General features: G+C 40.9%; 1 protein-coding gene across 2 annotated transcripts; it reads left to right on the plus strand.

The window, feature by feature from the left end:
• The first annotated feature begins 379 nt into the window (after positions 1-379).
• On the plus strand, positions 380-18,023 carry LOC111569424 (poly [ADP-ribose] polymerase tankyrase-1). Of its 2 annotated transcripts, XM_023271534.3 has the most exons (28): positions 380-867; positions 2,190-2,414; positions 2,758-2,853; positions 3,405-3,441; positions 4,097-4,172; positions 5,674-5,694; positions 7,742-7,836; positions 7,922-7,988; positions 8,334-8,520; positions 8,752-8,873; positions 9,140-9,231; positions 9,644-9,722; positions 9,815-9,986; positions 10,181-10,260; positions 10,465-10,610; positions 10,851-11,016; positions 11,163-11,382; positions 11,718-11,827; positions 12,547-12,735; positions 12,951-13,197; positions 13,352-13,434; positions 13,605-13,725; positions 13,874-13,971; positions 14,295-14,369; positions 14,690-14,795; positions 14,952-15,138; positions 16,494-16,650; positions 16,750-18,023. In XM_023271534.3, exons 1-28 carry the CDS (start codon positions 420-422, stop codon positions 16,834-16,836), a joined length of 3,789 nt encoding a protein of 1,262 aa, XP_023127302.1. In that variant the 5' UTR covers positions 380-419; the 3' UTR covers positions 16,837-18,023. The 2 variants fall into 2 exon arrangements, with proteins under 2 accessions (XP_023127302.1, XP_023127303.1); XM_023271535.3 differs by lacking the exon at positions 5,674-5,694.
• Positions 18,024-18,085: the final 62 nt, after the last annotated feature.

Consider the following 18,085-nt stretch of genomic DNA (forward strand, 5'->3'; position numbering starts at 1 on the left):
GTCACTGTTTGTTGTAAACACATCCTGGCAAACAGAAACATTTAGGACACTTTAAGGTAATGTTCCCTGGAGAATAGTCTGTCCAGTAAACAGGAACCTTTAGGGAACATTCCTCTAAGGTTCCCTAAAGGTTGCTGTTTGCTGGGGTGGTCGTACATATAGAGGAGGGGGGTAAGATTATGAAAGAGGAAATGAACCGAGAAGAATAAACTAAAGGAAATCAACATTTGCAAGAGGTGGCGCATATGTGTAAATAACAAACGTGTCCAGGGCCCCGGTGTGTTCTGTAAAGTAAACGGAGGAAAGATGGGTCGTTCCTCCGCAGTCTGCCTCCACTGAGAGCGAGCAGCTGACAGGAAACGCGACCACTTTCCCCGGAAAGGAGGAGCAGTTTTTATTGTCGCCTGAGAGCTGCTGTAATGGCGGTGTCTCGTCGCTCCTCGCAGCAGCAACAACAGCAAAGTACGTTACAGTCTCCACCGAGAAACAGCTCTCTTTCGGGCGCTCCTCCGGCCTCCCCGCCGATGTCTTTGCTGACCTCGGCCGTCGGACCCCCGGAGACGGAGAGGGAATGCAGCGGAGGGATTGAGATGGCCGTGGCCTCCCCGGACCTACCAGCCCCGGTCCTAGCGAGCAGTGCGAGCTCCACCACGACAACTTCTGGCGGCGGTAGCAGCGTCTCAAGCCCCGGCTCCGGAGCCACGAGTCCCACCGACGGCAGCAGTGGCATCGGCGGGGCTTTCCGGGAGCTGTTCGAGGCTTGTCGTAACGGAGATGTGTCCAGAGTGAAGAGACTCGTCGATTCGGTGAACGTAAACGCGAAGGACATGGCTGGTCGAAAATCAACTCCCCTTCATTTCGCTGCGGGTAACGACGAGCTAAGCTAACGGAGCAGCAGCGTTAATGTTGTTAGCTGATGTCTGTAGGCTGCTGGCTAGTTAATACTATGTTTTTGTCAATATGTTTAATACTAACCTGCTTCTATGTAATTTTCCTTTATTCTAACTTTAAATGCACCTGCAGTTTATCGTGTCTGTACATTAGCGTGGTGTTGCTAACCAGCTAACGGGACTCTCCAGTCCAGTTTGTTTATCACATGCAGTCAACATTTCTCCGTCTCTTAGATTATACAGTTTAGAAACACAAAGCGACTCAAATTGTAATTAAGCTAGACTAATTGCCGTAATAAATCATTTGTCAACGTAAAATGTTAGCAAAAGCTGCAATACTATTCATGTTTACGTTTTATGTGTCCCGCTAGCCTTAGCATAAGTTGTGCTGTCCAGAATGCTTATGTCTTGCTGTCATGTAAATTATAGCAAGCCTAGGGCATACATCTAAACTGATGCAGTGGATTAATAAGGACTGTAGCTCATAATTTATTAATTTAAATTTACATAAATATAAAATATAAACACAGCCTTTAAATTGTATTATTTTCTGACTTGAAAAAGTGTAAATTAAAAGTCTCTTTTCTATTGTTGTGGATAGAAAAGGGTTCGTTTTAACCATTTCAGCTGTTTGACTGGGGAAATCTTTGAGTTAATCAACATGTTTGTCAGGTGTGACTTTCAAAGACAATCATCATAGTGTGACCAGCACACAGACACTCCTATGAAAGGTAACCTGAAAATGCAGCTTAATTCACATGACACCGATGAAAAGAGAAAGACGAAAACTTGATATTTGCATGCTGGATGCTGACAGGTCAGTTGGGGCCGTAGCCGGTCACTTGAGCGTCCGCCATTTATAGTGTAAAAAATCATTTCAATCGGCATGCTAGAACAATCTGCTCTGGATGTCCAGCATCTTAACTAAGCCCCTAAAGATGAGTGGAACAACATCCCACAAGCAGCATCAGCAGCATAATTAACTCTCTGAGTCGCAGATATGTGACTAATTACTGATTTATGATTTCTGGTCTGTAACTCTGCTCACCATCTGCCCGTTATCATTTTCAATGTAGTGAGTTTTTGTTTTTTTTCGTGACAGCCATTCTGTTGTAGAGATGCCATGTGTTGAAAAAACAAGTACTTGTTACTCTATGGTAACAGAATGGCTAGAATTTAACAAAATATTACGGGTGGTGTGTAGTATTTAGTTTATATATCATAGGACTGTGCATGTGCAACACTCTTAAGTTAGTACTGATGAAATGCTAAATTCAAGTACCTTTTTCCGTGTTTCAGGTTTTGGTAGAAAAGATGTGGTGGAGCACCTCCTGCAGACGGGGGCCAATGTTCACGCCAGGGATGATGGAGGTCTTATCCCCCTGCATAATGCCTGCTCTTTCGGACACGCAGAAGTTGTCAGCCTCCTCTTGTGTCAAGGTGCAGACCCCAACGCTAGAGATAACTGGAACTACACTCCGCTACACGAGGCTGCCATCAAGGGGAAGATAGACGTGTGCATTGGTAAGGATCTCTGGTGGTTATTTTCAAGGAGAAACAATTCTGGAAATCTATGATGAATGTTTTTCTAGACTGTTTTATTGGGTATACAAGTTTAACTTTTGGACAGAGGTTTTGAAAGTATGAGAGGGGTGGAGACAGGGTCTGAATTTAGTTTTTACAAGTAGCCACAAGGTTTGTTTTTCAGCTGTTGTCAGGTTTGTGTTTTCTACCAATGTCTTTGCTGTAAAACGAACCAAACTATCTAAATATTCTCAGTGCGCTGGGTAATGCAATAGAGGTTCACAAATGATTTGAGAATAAAATGGATTTTTCCTTTTCTTTCCTCTCCACTTCTCTTATGCAGTATTACTCCAACATGGAGCAGATCCGAACATCCGCAATACTGATGGCAAATCTGCTCTGGATCTAGCTGATCCTTCAGCCAAGGCTGTGCTGACAGGTCAGTCCCTCGCTGTTACTTACTTTATACTTTTATTTGCACTTTTAGAGGCAGTGACAAATGAGTACAGGACGCAATAATGCTTTAGTTTGAAGACAATTGTCATGTAATGGAACCAGTTGAATATAGTGGTCATAGTGTATGCATTCACACAAGACAATCGTACACATGAAAATGTCCTGACATCAGAGTACCATAATTAAAGATATTCTCCAATAGCACTGCAGACTAAACACGACCATCAGATTAACTGACTCCTTGCCCCTTGCATTCTGTACTTTTTTGGATCTAGCAGAAACAGAACTGCAGCAAGTTGCTGTGTCTGCAGTCTTTAATGCATCCTCCCCTTATCTACACCTCAACTTTTCCATCTAAACTAAGTGTAAAAACTAGCAAACTTTGCTCTTTGCCACAAATCATGATAGGCATCCATTTTCCAAACAAACATAGGCAGTAACTGCTTCCATACCACAGAATTACACAATATGCTAATGTTTATTGAAAGCGTTTGTCATGCCTAGCTCTAATCTGAGTTTTTTTTTTTCATCCAGGTGAATACAAGAAGGATGAACTTCTAGAAGCAGCAAGGTGAGTGTATCTGGCAACAACATCAAGTGGTTGGTACAGCAGGAGACAGATTGTTCAACTTATAACTTGAAACGCTACTGGTGTGTAGTAAACTTTTGTACATACACTACCGTTCAAACGTTTGGGGTCACCAAGGCAATTTCATGTTTTCCACGAAAACTCACACTTTTATTCATGTGCTAACATAATTGCACAAAAGTTTTCTAATCATCAATTAACCTTTCAACACCATTAGTAACACAATGTAGCATTAGAACACAGCACTGATGGTTGCTCGAAATGTTCCTCTGTACCCCTATGGAGATATTCCATTAAAAATCAGCCATTTCCAGCTGGAATAGTCATTTACCACATTAACAATGTCTAGACTGGATTTTTGATTAATGTTATCTACATTGAAAAAAACTGCTTTTCTTTCGAAAATAAGGACATTTCTAAGTGACCCCAACTTTTGAATGGTAGTGTACATGTAACAGTTATAAACACCTGCATAATACGTGTGACATTTGACTCTTTAAAGCTGACTATCATTGACATCTACAGAGTGCCATCTGTGTAGGAAATAGTGTTCAGATTATGGAATTAAACTTTTCTATTAAAAATCTTATAAAGTTGTGATTTAATGACATCAGTCTTTTCAACTGTATAATTACAGGAGTGGAAATGAAGAAAAACTGATGGCGCTGCTGACTCCATTAAATGTCAACTGTCATGCCAGCGATGGCCGCAAGGTAATGAAGCACCAATATCATACTAAACTACACCAGACAAATATCCATCACATGTTACACAATGTATTTGCAGTGTTGCAAAATTAGTATGCCGTATTATGCTGTAGTATTTTAATAGTTCTTGACAAAAATAGGAAAAAGGTTTCTGAGTCAGGCAGTGTGTGAGTCAAGGATACACCCTACAGTGTGTTTGCGGCTGGATTAGCCTGTGCGGTGTGGGTATAAAGGGTGTGGGAGGGTATTACTTTGGGCAAACCACTGTGAATCATACATGTTGTAGGTGTTTTTCTTCTCTGTAATTACGCATGCGTGACGCATCTTTGAAATCCATGTGCTTCTGTCGAATCATCTCAACTCAGCATAATTTTTCTGCCATGGTTTGGGTAGGTTCAACTCTAAAATGTTTCCTTGTTTTTTGTCAACCAGAAAAAATAAAACACTATTTTCATCCATTCGGTTAGGTTAGTTGATTATTTTGTTAAAAATAAAGTAGACACTACTCCTTTGATTTACAGGTCAGTGTTCTCTTAGTCATTTCTCAGTATATTTGGCTCTAGCACCTCGATGGCAATATTATCTCTCTCCCCAATCACCTTTTCATGCCAGTTGCTACAGCAAATATGTTTGTATTTTTGACATCTTGACACAACTTCAGCTTATGTATTCTGCACAGGTTATTTCTCTGTGTACTTTCTAGCGTCTCTTGAACTTGCTTAAAAAGTTTTTAATTTTCAGAACAACATAAGTCATTTCTAGCCTTTATTTTCTTTTTTCTTCTTTGTGGTTGAGTGGTGTTGAAGGATAATGGTACAAAGACACGCTTTCATAGAGTGCAACTGGCACTCCTGTTTTTGGTTTTACTTAGCATTGAGCTTTGCAAATTTTAGGTGAAGAACCATTTGTCACATAATGAACTGGGGTGTCTGCTTTTTTTCTGCTGTCATTGTTTTTGTATGTAGGCTTCTTTTTTCATTTTTGTGTCTTTCCCAGCATGCATTTGTTTGAATTGATTTCCATTCTTATCCTAAACATACTGTCTTAATTTTGTAAGTTACTGCATATAAGCTTCCACTATAGAAGTCCATTGTCATTAACAGTATATCAGCATTGGTTTATTTCATTTATTTCTAACCCTGTTTCTTCAACAGCAGCTAAAGTATTACTCCTTTACAGTATATTTAGAGTTTGCATGATCCAAACCAGTAAGCCAGTGTAGCGTGGGGTTTAACCAGCACACATTAACCAGTCCTTGCTTTTCCACAAAGCTTCAAAGAAAACAGAGGTGGAGAAATCACACTCCCCCTCCTGCTATTGATCCTCTCTGGCCTTGTCTCATATTTACCTCAAGCTTGTTTTGCGACTCAAATAGTTTATTTCTAACAAAGGGTTTGTGTTTCATTGACTTTAAGGGAGAGAGAAATTGCTGTGAAAAGATACTGTCATTTTGTAATTTTTGTTTCGTTTTGTTTTCCGTGTGACTCTGGCAACATTTGTCGATCAGTCAACATCCCAAAAAATGCTGGTAAGTTGACCTTGATAACGGCCACTTGATTGATGCACTGTTGTGATCTTCTTTTTGTTTTTATTCCTTTTTAATCCATTGTTTTTATTTGACCAATACGCTGGCTGTCACTCGTTAATTGCACATCATGGACCTGGGTGTACGGGTCACTCATGTATCCTACCCTGATGCTCCTCTGTTGTATGTGTGTGTGTTTGTGAGTGAACGGCATGTAAGTGAGCGAAAGAGTGAGTTGGTTTGGTGTCATGGTGACGACTTATCTTTTTTGGATTTGGAGAGGAGCTCAAAATGTCCACTGCCTGCTTTCTTCGGCGTCTGTCCTCTCTCTCCTCTGCACACTCACCCACACTTCTCCAACTTTCAATCACTTGCTCATACATCAGTATCTGATTTGGCTTTTAATTTGTTAATGCCTTCATGTGTTTTGATGATGAACACTCATGCATGCCTCAAGGCCTGCCCCTCTGCATTTTGTCAAGCCAATCTTGAATTTGTGTCTGTGAAATATGTGTCTACTTCCCTGTTGGTTCAGTTGGTATGCATTAATGAATGAACCACATCTCACCTGTCACTGTAGTGCTATGCTACCCTCCATGGTAATACCGTTTGATTGCTTCTGATTGCTCATTGCCATCCCACACTGAATGATGCCTCCACGATTCAGCTCTGTCATCGGCCTGATTTTACCACTGTGGCTTGATACCTCACGCTTGACCTTCTGGGTTTTATATTAATATCACTGCATGGAAATCGAAATGAATGACGTCTCTTCTTTTGATTATAAGCTTGACCTGAGCTCGACTTTTTTTTATAGAGAACAAATGCTACTGAGGTCAGATTTGCAGCTTTGCTTAATACTAATGTTCATTTTCCTTGGCTGAAATGAAGCCGTTTGATTTGATTTTTTTACTTTGCAGAGACGCTTTCTCAAACACTCAACCTGCTTATTGGAGTGTCACTGCATCGTGTTACGGTTGGGATTCAATAGCATTTTATCAAACAACAATCCAGTATTGAATCCACTTATGAAAACTCAATTCTGATTAACTAATACACTACCATTCAAAATTTCGTGTCACTTAGAAATGTCCTTATTTTTGAAAGAAAAGCATTTTTTTTCAATGAGCTAACATTAAATTAATCAGAAATACAGTCTAGACATTGTTAATGTGGTAAATGACTATTCTAGCTGGAATCGGCTGATTTTTAATGAAATATCTAAATAGGGGTACAGAGGAACATTTCCAGCAACCATCACTCCTGTGTTCTAATGCTACATTGTGTTAGCTAATGGTGTTGAAAGGCTAATTGAAGATTAGAAAACCCTTGTGCAGTTATGTTAGCACATGAATAAAAGTGTGATTTTGTTTTCAAAGAAAAATCTGAAATTGTCTGGGTGACCCCAAACTATTGAACGGTAGTGTGTATTTTCATAAAATTTAGTAGTAAAAAATAATCAAATCAGCAATGAAGATTTGCTTAATTATATTCATTATTTAGCTTGATGACTACCTAAATGTCTTGCAGTCCTTATAAAATTTTTTTTTTTTAAAAAGCAATAGACTTGTAGGTCAACAGCTTTAATAACTGGAACTAGACATAAATTAAGGAGGGTATTGTATCCCAACCATAATTCACACCCAGCCATTTTGAATTTAATTCTCTAACAGCCCAAGCAGATTCCTTCTTGCCAGCTTACTGCATAAAGCTTCTTTAAATCCTCAACACCTACAGCAATATTTTATTTCACTGGCCATATCCACTGAAAGTCGATGGATTTGAGTAACGATGTTGAAGCTGCTTATTGTCACTCACTCAGGTCAGACTCAATATAGACGGCAACTGAATTTTGTCGCTGGATTTGCCCACAAACTCCATTGACCTTGCATCATCATAGCCACCATTCATCTGCAACTCACCAAGCATAGCCTGCCATAGCACATTGCTTCTGGCCCTAATCAGCCGCTTGCTCCTGTGGCCATCGAAGGCAGTACACGCTAAACTCGCCGGTCATCTGTGTGCGCTAACAAACGGTCATCTCTTTCAGTCGACGCCCCTTCACCTGGCTGCCGGCTACAACCGGGTCCGCATCGTTCAGCTTCTTCTACAGCACGGAGCTGATGTTCACGCCAAGGACAAAGGGTGAGGCACTTTTCAGAAAAGCAGCATAATCTTTTCAAAATCATTTTTCCCTTGTAATTTCTAACACTGATATCTTGTCCTGCAGTGGGCTGGTTCCTCTTCACAACGCCTGCTCGTACGGTCACTTTGAGGTCACTGAACTTCTGCTCAAAGTAAGACTCACAAAAACTTCCAGTTACTTACTTGATGTGATAATTTTTGAGTTAATCCATCAATTGGAATGATTAAATAATGTTCATGCAAATGTAGAAGGCTTATGGTCTGTAACAAATGTGTCAATACACTTCTAAAAATTGTAGCAAACTTTTACATTTCACCATTAGATGATAAGATTTTACCAATGAGTAGGCAAATTGGTAAAAAGAAATACCCCATTGTAGTGGACAACTAATAACAATACTAATTACATTTTCATGTATGTTCTTGTAATGTCAGACGCTATGATGTGGGCTGTAATAGAAGTTACTCTGCGCTCTCGTGTGCTGTTCTCTCTGCAGCATGGAGCCTGTGTGAACGCCATGGACTTGTGGCAGTTTACTCCCCTTCACGAGGCGGCGTCCAAGAACCGAGTGGAGGTCTGCTCCTTGCTGCTGAGCCACGGGGCCGATCCCACCCTGCTGAACTGTCACAGTAAGAGCGCTGTGGACATGGCCCCGACTCCGGAACTTAAAGAAAGACTCACCTGTGAGTTTCCGCTCAGCCACAACATACACTTGGATACACAGTGATGACTGGAAAAATACTTTGTAAACTTTCAATCTCACAGACGCAGTATACAATTAGAGGTTTTACCAGTTTTCTCAGCCACCTCAGTTTAGCTCTTTTTTATGTAAATGCATCAGTACACTCAAATAAGGCACCCTATGTCTGTTTTTTAAAAATCAGATACATCATTTTCTGTTCTTTTTCATGCAGATGAGTTCAAAGGTCACTCGTTGCTGCAGGCCGCCCGGGAGGCCGACATGGCCAAAGTGAAGAAGACACTGGCTCTAGAGATCATCAGCTTCAAACACCCTCAGACCAACGAGACAGCTCTGGTCAGTCTTTTGATTAGTTTGAGACTAAAAATCACATTTGAGAGCAGGATAGAAAGTACAGTCTCTTCTATTTTCACTGCACAAATTCCACTTAAAAAAATCACCTAGCTAATTAAGTAACACTGTCAGCAATGCTTTGTATGGTTAATGATAAAATACACGCAGGTTTGTGATTGGCTATAAGTATTTAGCAAACAGTTATTTTATGTGTCCTTGTTGGCAGACCATTTACTGAGTATCTAATCTAATGTTGATTTGGATTTCAGCACTGTGCTGTGGCTTCCCCACATCCTAAGAGGAAGCAGGTGACTGAGTTGTTGCTGCGTAAAGGTGCCAACATCAATGAGAAGAACAAAGAGTAAGTCCACAATAGTTTTTAGATTTTATGTATAGTATACACTGTAACATTGTTTAGAGGATAAGAACCTTACAGTCCGCTTTGTAGCAGATTAATCTCAAAAGAAATGATGGTACTATCAGAACACTATCTACAAAACCAATGAGTAACACAACCAAAACCAAGGTGGGATATTAAGTATGAAAATCTATCATCTGACAAACAGCATATCAAATTGTTTTTAAAAAATGTCACATATACAGTCTTCTCTGTGTAAGTTTTGAGACAAACTGAAGTCCTAAAAAATTGACAGGAAATGAATTGTATGTTGAAGCATGTTAAGTAGTTAAAGAAATGAGGTAGTGGCATAAAAACACAAATACTTGATGTGTAACGTAAACAGTGTTAACTTACTGTCTCTTGTGTATTTTAGCTTTATGACTCCATTGCATGTCGCTGCTGAGAGAGCTCACAATGACATCCTGGAGGTGCTGCAGAAACACGGAGCAAAGGTTTGTTTCTGTAAAATGGCATTAGAATATGTGATCTGAGACAGTTTACGGTCTATATTGCTGAAACTTACCTTTACTTCCTCTGACTCCAGGTGAATGCCGTGGACACACTAGGTCAAACAGCTCTTCACAGAGCGGCGTTGGCCGGTCACATCCAGACCTGCAAGCTGCTGCTGAGCTACGGAGCCGACCCCTCCATCGTGTCCCTACAGGGTTTCACCGCTGCTCAGATGGGTAACGAGGCCGTACAGCAGATTCTTAATGGTAATTTCCGCACTTCTAAATCTTTCAGATTGTCTGCATTGAGGTGTGATTTTAATAGTGTTAGAAGGACAATGAACATTATGTTTTCCTGTCCACAGATTTTCTTTAAAAATTTAAACAGTGATTGTGTGGTTTTACATGATGTATATGGATCTTGTTTGACAGTGTTTTGTATTGATTTTTTTTAATTCCAGAAAATGTTCCCACACGCAATTCTGATGTGGACTATAGATTTCTGGAAGCAGCCAAAGCAGGAGATCTGGACACGGTACAAGTAAGTGTATTGAATCTTCTGTATGAAAATGCAAACAGCATTCACAGAAATGCATTTATTGTACTCAAATCATTGTGTACACGTTTAGGGCTTAAAGTATTTGCACTTAAATTACTGTAAAAACCCAATTTTAATTGTCCTGTAAATCTGTTGTCATACCAGTCAGGGGATTGCTAACTATTATATTGTTTCTGTGAATGGCAGCAACTTTGCACCCCCCAGAATGTAAACTGCAGGGACTTGGAAGGCCGCCACTCCACTCCTCTCCACTTTGCGGCTGGTTACAACCGAGTGGCTGTCGTTGAATACCTGCTACACCACGGAGCTGATGTTCATGCCAAAGACAAGGGGTGAGTTCTTTCACCGCTGTCTCTTTTTTAAAAAATCTAATGGATAATTTAAATGATTTGATTGTTAAAGCTATTAATATTTTTCATTATCTACAGCCCATGTATGTAATTTTATTAATATACATATAATTATTTATATATAACTATATTTCATTATTTTGTATAATTAAGCATTTTTTGTAAGGTGTACAACACATCTTCTTGTGTGAAAATGTTTTACTTGTGTTTTCCCTCCTCCAGCGGTCTGGTTCCCCTCCACAACGCATGCTCCTACGGTCACTATGAGGTGGCTGAGCTGCTGGTCAGACACGGAGCTTCAGTCAATGTGGCCGACCTTTGGAAGTTCACCCCACTTCATGAGGCTGCAGCCAAAGGAAAATATGAGATCTGCAAACTGCTGCTCAAAGTGAGGATCCATGATTGTCTCCTGTCACTGTTCTACATATATTAATGTCCTGTGTTAGTTAGTTAGTTAGACCACTCTGACCTATGAAGCCTTACAGTGTTTTATTTTTAGAAAATGAAGTAAATAACTTAAACTCTTGTGTTCAGCATGGAGCCGACCCATCCAAGAAGAACCGTGATGGCAACATGCCATTGGACATGGTGAAGGACGGAGACACAGACATCCAGGACCTGCTGAGGGGTGATGCCGCCCTGCTAGACGCTGCCAAGAAGGGCTGCCTGGCTCGAGTCCAGAAACTGTGCTCCCCAGAAAACATCAACTGTAGGGATACACAAGGACGCAACTCCACACCACTCCACCTCGCAGGTACTAGCTGCTTTGACGTGTTTCTGGTTTTGTCTTTTTGTGATTTGGAGTTCACACAAAAGTTGTACGTCTTTTCTTCCCACGCCGCTCTTTAAATAGTGAAAAGTGAAAAGTCTTGGAGGATTATGTCTGATATTGTCTGTGTTTTTGTTTATCTAGTGGTTTGTTGTATGTATTTCCTCTTTCTGTCTGCTTTTTATTGGTCTGTCTTGCAAAAGCGATCTTAAGCTCATTAAATTATTACACATTTCAAAATGTGTTTCTAAGTACTGTTCTTATGCAGAATTTTACAGGCTGTACATTTTCTTATTCTGATTTCTGCTCTTTCTCCACAGCCGGCTACAACAACCTTGAGGTGGCAGAGTATCTGCTGGAGCATGGGGCTGATGTCAACGCCCAGGACAAAGGAGGCCTTATCCCTCTTCATAATGCTGCATCTTACGGGGTCAGTCTCAGCAACATAAACACGTTACGCATCACGTACAGACTCTGTGGGGTTTAATTTGCACATTTAGAAAGCTTGAAGCTACAGGAAAAATTGTACATTTTTAAATTAAAACATGTGTATTGTGTTGGTGGTTTTACCCTCAGTGCCTGTAAATATTGCCAATAGATTTGGTGTGGTGGTGTGAACATTTACAGCAACACTCAATGTTTCTGTTGCATTGTAGGATCTGACAGCTTTGACAGTGACGGTAACTAGAAAATGCACTAAAAAGTAGGAGTTACTACATGTACCTCCAGTTCTGTGAGCACATAGGAAATAAAACACATGATGCTTTGTTATGTTAGTCTATAGGTGACTTTTATATTGTTGATGGCGAAGTTACAGAGGCAAAGACATTACTCAAGGAAGACACTGAGTGGATAGAAAAGGGTACTTGTACTTTCCGAATTTAACCAGTCCGATGCTAGACGGTGCAGCACAGTAGTTTAATCAGGGCTGCTGCGAAATACCAATCATAGAGATGGTACTTTTTTCTCTCCTGAAAGAGGTTGCACAGGACTTGGTTTTTGTGTTCAGTACATGTTTAAACATTTGGTCCACCCAAAAACAGTCCACAAGTTCCTGCAGTGAGAAGTAGCTGCATAACAACTGTTAGTTGGTTCTTTAACTTAAAATTCAGTGTTTGACTTGCCTTCTATCTCCTCTCCTCCTCACAGCACGTGGACATTGCAGCTCTACTGATCAAGTACAATACGTGTGTGAACGCTACAGACAAATGGGCTTTCACCCCTCTCCATGAAGCAGCTCAGAAGGGTCGTACGCAGCTCTGTGCGCTGCTGCTGGCTCATGGAGCCGACCCCACCATGAAGAACCAAGAGGGCCAGACGGCTCTGGACCTGGCCACGGTAAGGACTTCTGTCAGAGAGATAAATGTCTGTCTTTTCTCCTAGTAGTTTTCTAGTTGCAATGAGAGTCACACCACTACCTGTTTAACGCTCCTGGTCACTGAGGACTTGAAGCTCATCACTCTATTAGAATGATAGAAGAGTGAATTTTTAGGTAATAAATCTAATTAAATTAGACCACGCTCATTTCAACTGTTTTTTTGCTGTCCCTGCAGGCTGATGATATCCGAGCCCTGCTGATGGACGCTATGCCACCAGATGCCCTGCCCAGCTGCTTCAAGCCTCAGGCCACAGTGGTCAGCGCCTCCGTCATCTCTCCTGCCTCCACGCCGTCTTGTCTGTCAGCTGCCAGCAGCATAGACAACCTGGCCGGGCCCCTCACAGAGCTGGCGGCTGCTGCTGGTGCTGGGACCTCCGGAGTGGCAGACGGAGCCACAGGCACTGACCGCAAGGAAGGAGAAAGTAAGTTTGTTTCACTCGTCGTATTTAACACTGGTCAGTTTTTAGTGGTCATCATAGAAAAAAAGGGACATGGAAAAGAGAGAGGAGCTTTTTTATTTGTTTCCGGTAGAAGAGTAATTTTTATATTCAGTCTAACATGGTGTTTGTTTCATAGTGGCAATGCTGGACATGAATATAAGTCAGTTCCTGAAGAGCCTGGGCCTGGAGCACCTAAGGGACATCTTTGAGAGGGAGCAGGTCAGTAACAGAGTCTGTCTTTTCTACCTCTTTGGAAGAATGAAGTATTTTGGAATACGTTTATGTAGCTCACTGGTTATTTGTTCAAACAGAGCCACAGCTCAAGATTGAACATATTTTTACTGCTTGGTATATATTTCTCAATCTGTTCTGGTGTTTATCTTTTCCAGATCACCCTGGATGTGCTCGCTGACATGGGCCACGAGGAGCTGAAGGAGATTGGTATTAATGCGTACGGCCACCGACACAAGCTCATCAAGGGTGTTGAGAGGCTGCTGGGCGGCCAGCAAGGTGAGGAGGCATCTGGGTTTTTTGTGTTTGTTAGTTTTTTGTGTTTTTGTATAACTAACACTGCGTTGCAAAAATCAAACACTTTCAGATATTATCAAGGGGCTTATGTTATGTAGAGGCTTATGTTTGACTGATGTTCACTTTTCAGGTGCCAACCCATACCTGACATTCCACTGTGCCAACCAGGGCACCATCCTAATAGACCTCGCCCCAGACGACAAGGAGTACCAATCTGTGGAGGAGGAGGTGATCAGAGTTTACATATGTGCTTATCTGATAACTGTTCAGGGTGTGGTTTAACTGCTGTTGTTATTGTATTCGGCTTTCTTTTTTGTATTTAAACAGGTATTGATTTTCTATAAAAGTTCAGCATATTTCCGTAAATTTAAATCGGATTGTCTGCAATGGTTTGCACAGAATTAAGGTTATAAATTGTCCTTTAAGGCTTTTTAAATTACTGCACCATTGCTAATTATGTTGCTTTTGAAAAGTAGACCGCTGACTGATGACTCATGTAAATGAAAATGAGTTTGCTGATTAATGAAGTCATGTTGTTGTGTGTCCCTCAGATGCAGAGCACCATCAGAGAACACAGAGACGGAGGCAATGCTGGTGGTGTCTTCAGCAGATACAACATCATCAAGGTCTGAACCAAGAATTGATCTGCGCTTGTCTGTTTTTGTAACAAAACACTGAATACCTTTGAACTTTTTCTTTGCTCAGCAAACAGGTAATGAAAAGTCATTCAGCAAGTTTCCCAGACATTGATTAAGCCTGGAAAAATTCAATAAGGCTCTCCATTGGAAAAAGTTTTCAGTGTAGGCCGAGGTTTAATCCATGTCTGGACAACTGAGCCATTATTCCTGTAATGAGAGCTGATGCACGTGAGTCAGCAGTTAATTATTGGTGTGACGCACACAACTCCCAACATGCTGTTTGATATGTGTCATATTGTGGCCCATAGATTCAGAAGGTGGTTAATAAGAAGCTGAGGGAACGTTACACCCACCGGCAGAAGGAGATCGCAGATGAGAACCACAACCATCACAATGAGAGGATGTTGTTTCACGGTAAGCACATCCCTGTCACGACATCTGTTTGTTTTTAATCAAATTCAGCTTTAACTTTTTTTTAAGCTGTCTGCAATCCATTTGTGAGCGTATAAAGCTTTGCATATTGGTTACTGTATAGCATCATTCTGCCACTGATGTCACGTTTTCCTTCAGGTTCCCCTTTCATCAACGCCATTATCCACAAAGGCTTTGATGAGCGCCACGCCTACATAGGAGGGATGTTTGGAGCAGGGATCTACTTTGCGGAGAACTCCTCAAAGAGCAATCAGTACGTCTACGGCATCGGTGGAGGCACAGGCTGTCCGACGCACAAAGATCGATCCTGCTACCTGTGTCACAGGTAACTTCGACTGGCGTGGTTTAAAGTTCTCCAGCACTGTGCTGGTATTCCGGTGCATGACTGAGGCTGTGTCACATTTGAAGAGACGGTTATATGTTTTTCTAGACCTATTTTTTGTTCAATTGTGGCATTTTAAGAGTATGTCTGTAAACACTAAAGTTCAAAAGTTGGGGTCACTTAGAAATGTCCTTATTTTTGAAAGAAAATCATTTTTTTCAATTAAGATAACATTAAATTAATCATAAATACAGTCCAGACATTGTTAATGTGGTAAATGACTATTCTAGCTGGAAACGGCTGATATTTTAATGGAATATCTACATCGGGGTACAGAGGAACATTTCCAGCAACCATCACTCCTGTGTTCTAATGCTACATTGTGTTAGCTAATGGTGTTGAAAGGCTAATTGATTATTAGAAAACCCTTGTGCAATTATGTTAGCACATGAATAAAAGTGTGAGTTTTCATGGTAAACATGAAATTGCCTGTGTGACCCCAAACTTCTGAATGGTAGTGTACATATGATTGCAGCCATGAGAACCCATATTTGTTTTGTACTGATAAAATATATACACTTCATTAATAATAACTTTTAATTGCTCAGCAAATCTCAGTTCAATAATACATATGCTACTATAAAAACACTGCAGTGAATAGGCTATTGATTTTGTTTTCATTTAGCCTTGTCAGTCTTTTGGCTATTTCGACAAGGCACAAGTGTTGAAAAGTCTAAAAGGTGTGTGTAGGCTATTGGATATTCTTTATAGCTTTGACAGTTGGATACAGTTACCCTATTAGACTACCAGTCAGTTTCCAACTCAGGAAGGGGGCAGCAAGAAAATGCAGTTTTCTGCTGTTTGGATTTTCCACTTACTTTCTTTGTTTGTCTTTGTGAAATGATGTGCACAATAGCCACCTCCACCTGGCTTGTAGCCTACAGCTGATAAGGCTATTTTTTTTTACCATGTTATACCACCAAAGTATCTCTAATGTCTTCTGTTGAAGTTTTGTTGGTAGGTATGACACCCACCAACAAAACACTTTGTCATCACTACCACTTAAAGTCAAATGCAACTATGTAGTTGTGCCAGTTGTCATAATAATTTCCTTATTAACAAATTTTTTTATTTCGTAATCTCTGCTCCACTCTGGCTCCTAACACCCGAATACATTTCAGACAGAATTTGTCCTTGCTTTAAGCCCTGGATGTGACATGACCCTTACTGTCTAGTTAGCAGCAGTTTAAAACTAAATGCAACAAAGATGTTTTTGATGTAAAACTCCCTTTTGCTGAGTAAATGTTTTATAGGTGATGATGTGGGGACACTTGTGTCTGACTTTCTTATCTCTCCAGGCAAATGCTGTTCTGCCGAGTGACTTTGGGGAAATCCTTCCTACAGTTCAGTGCCATGAAGATGGCCCACGCCCCCCCAGGACATCATTCAGTAATCGGCCGGCCCAGCGTTAACGGCCTAGCCTACGCCGAGTACGTCATCTACAGAGGAGAGCAGGTAAATAGAAACATCAGTTTAATTCCTTAAGTCCTGTTTAGCTCATAACATCAGCAAGAGATACATGTCCCATCATCCTCTTGCTCTGCTTTCCCTCAGGCCTTCCCGGAGTACCTCATCACCTACCAGATCCTTAAACCAGAGAGCGCAGCCCAGTCTGCTGCAGGAGCTGAGCAGAAGTCGTAGTTACTTTACGTTACACACACTCACACAGAAAGGACTCGATGCACGTTATTTTCTCCTTTGTAGTGCAAATGCATAAACACCTTTTTATTTACCAAACACATTTCCAGTCTTCTGTCCAGTAGAACCCATGGTGACCAGTGCTTCATGAGCAGATGTGCTGTATTATACTCTCCTACTCACGGTGATGACACACTTGGTTTCTTTCTTTTTTTAAATTTTTTGCATCGGCTGCATGTTAATACAAAAGCATGTAAGGCCCATTAGTGTGCGTGGGTTAGTTCAGTGTCTCTTCCCCTCCCTCCCCCTCTTCACCAATCAGGAGGATGCTTGTAGAGACTGTGAAGTATCAACAGCATTAACAGTTTGCCACTCTGTGTCGCCACATGCCTTGTGACTTTGGAGAATCACCAGGACCCCCCCTCTCCCCTCACGTCTACACGCACACAAACACTGTCTCGCTGTCCGAGCCTGAAACCTGTGGACTACTTCTACCACCCCACTGTATCTGGGCTCATCCTGTATAGAATGGCCTGCAGTAACTGTGATTTTAATGCTAACCTATAACACTACCAGTCAGGTAACAGTGTGTCGTTGCTATGCTGTAATGCCGACTTCCCCAACTTTCAATCCGAGAACACTACAAACACTGAGCTGAAATGTTTTTAGTGGCTTTATTCAGGGCTGAGTGAGAAAGGGCTCTCTGTCAAATCGCAAAATTTAAGACTATTTTATTGACGTCACAATCTTGATTTGTATGAGAGAGGATGTGTGCTCGGCAGTGCGTCGTAGGGCATCATAAATAGATGAAGGTGCTGTACATTAAAAGCATTATACTGTACGTGACTGTGCTTCATACAGTAAAGTTTGGTATATGTTGAAATGTGCTCGTGATGCCTTACAGCCAGTGAACTCATCAAAGCACCCTTTCTGTCGCCATGGTCTTACTCACAGACATCCCACGCATACGGATTTGCACTTTTACATAGAAAAACCTATTTAAGTTATTTTGAATTTAAATTGCAAATTTGCGGAAAAAAAAATATTTGTACAGGTTGTGTAAATGGTTGTGTATAACTGTTGCTGTTTAACAGTATCTTTGAGTTAAACTGTAAATGACATTGAATTTTCCTTCCATGCCTTGATTCTCCCATTATTTTTTTTTTTAAATAAATGTCCCATTAACAGTTTGTTGGTGTTTGACGTTTATGTAAGTATTCTAATGGTCTGACTGTTTCTCCGTACGATATTT

This window comes from Amphiprion ocellaris, chromosome 6 (assembly GCF_022539595.1).
Source record: "Amphiprion ocellaris isolate individual 3 ecotype Okinawa chromosome 6, ASM2253959v1, whole genome shotgun sequence".
Lineage (NCBI taxonomy): Eukaryota > Metazoa > Chordata > Actinopteri > Pomacentridae > Amphiprion > Amphiprion ocellaris.

What these genes read in the sequence shown, in the direction of transcription:
- LOC111569424 (XM_023271534.3), top strand. Translation starts at nt 420, where the DNA reads ATGGCGGTGTCTCGTCGCTCCTCGCAGCAGCAACAACAGCAAAGTACG. An exon ending in GTTCACGCCAAGGACAAAGG is followed by an intron (nt 7,837 to 7,921) that starts GTGAGGCACTTT and finishes CTTGTCCTGCAG; the next exon opens with TGGGCTGGTTCCTCTTCACA. An exon ending in GCTGCTGGGCGGCCAGCAAG is followed by an intron (nt 13,726 to 13,873) that starts GTGAGGAGGCAT and finishes TTCACTTTTCAG; the next exon opens with GTGCCAACCCATACCTGACA.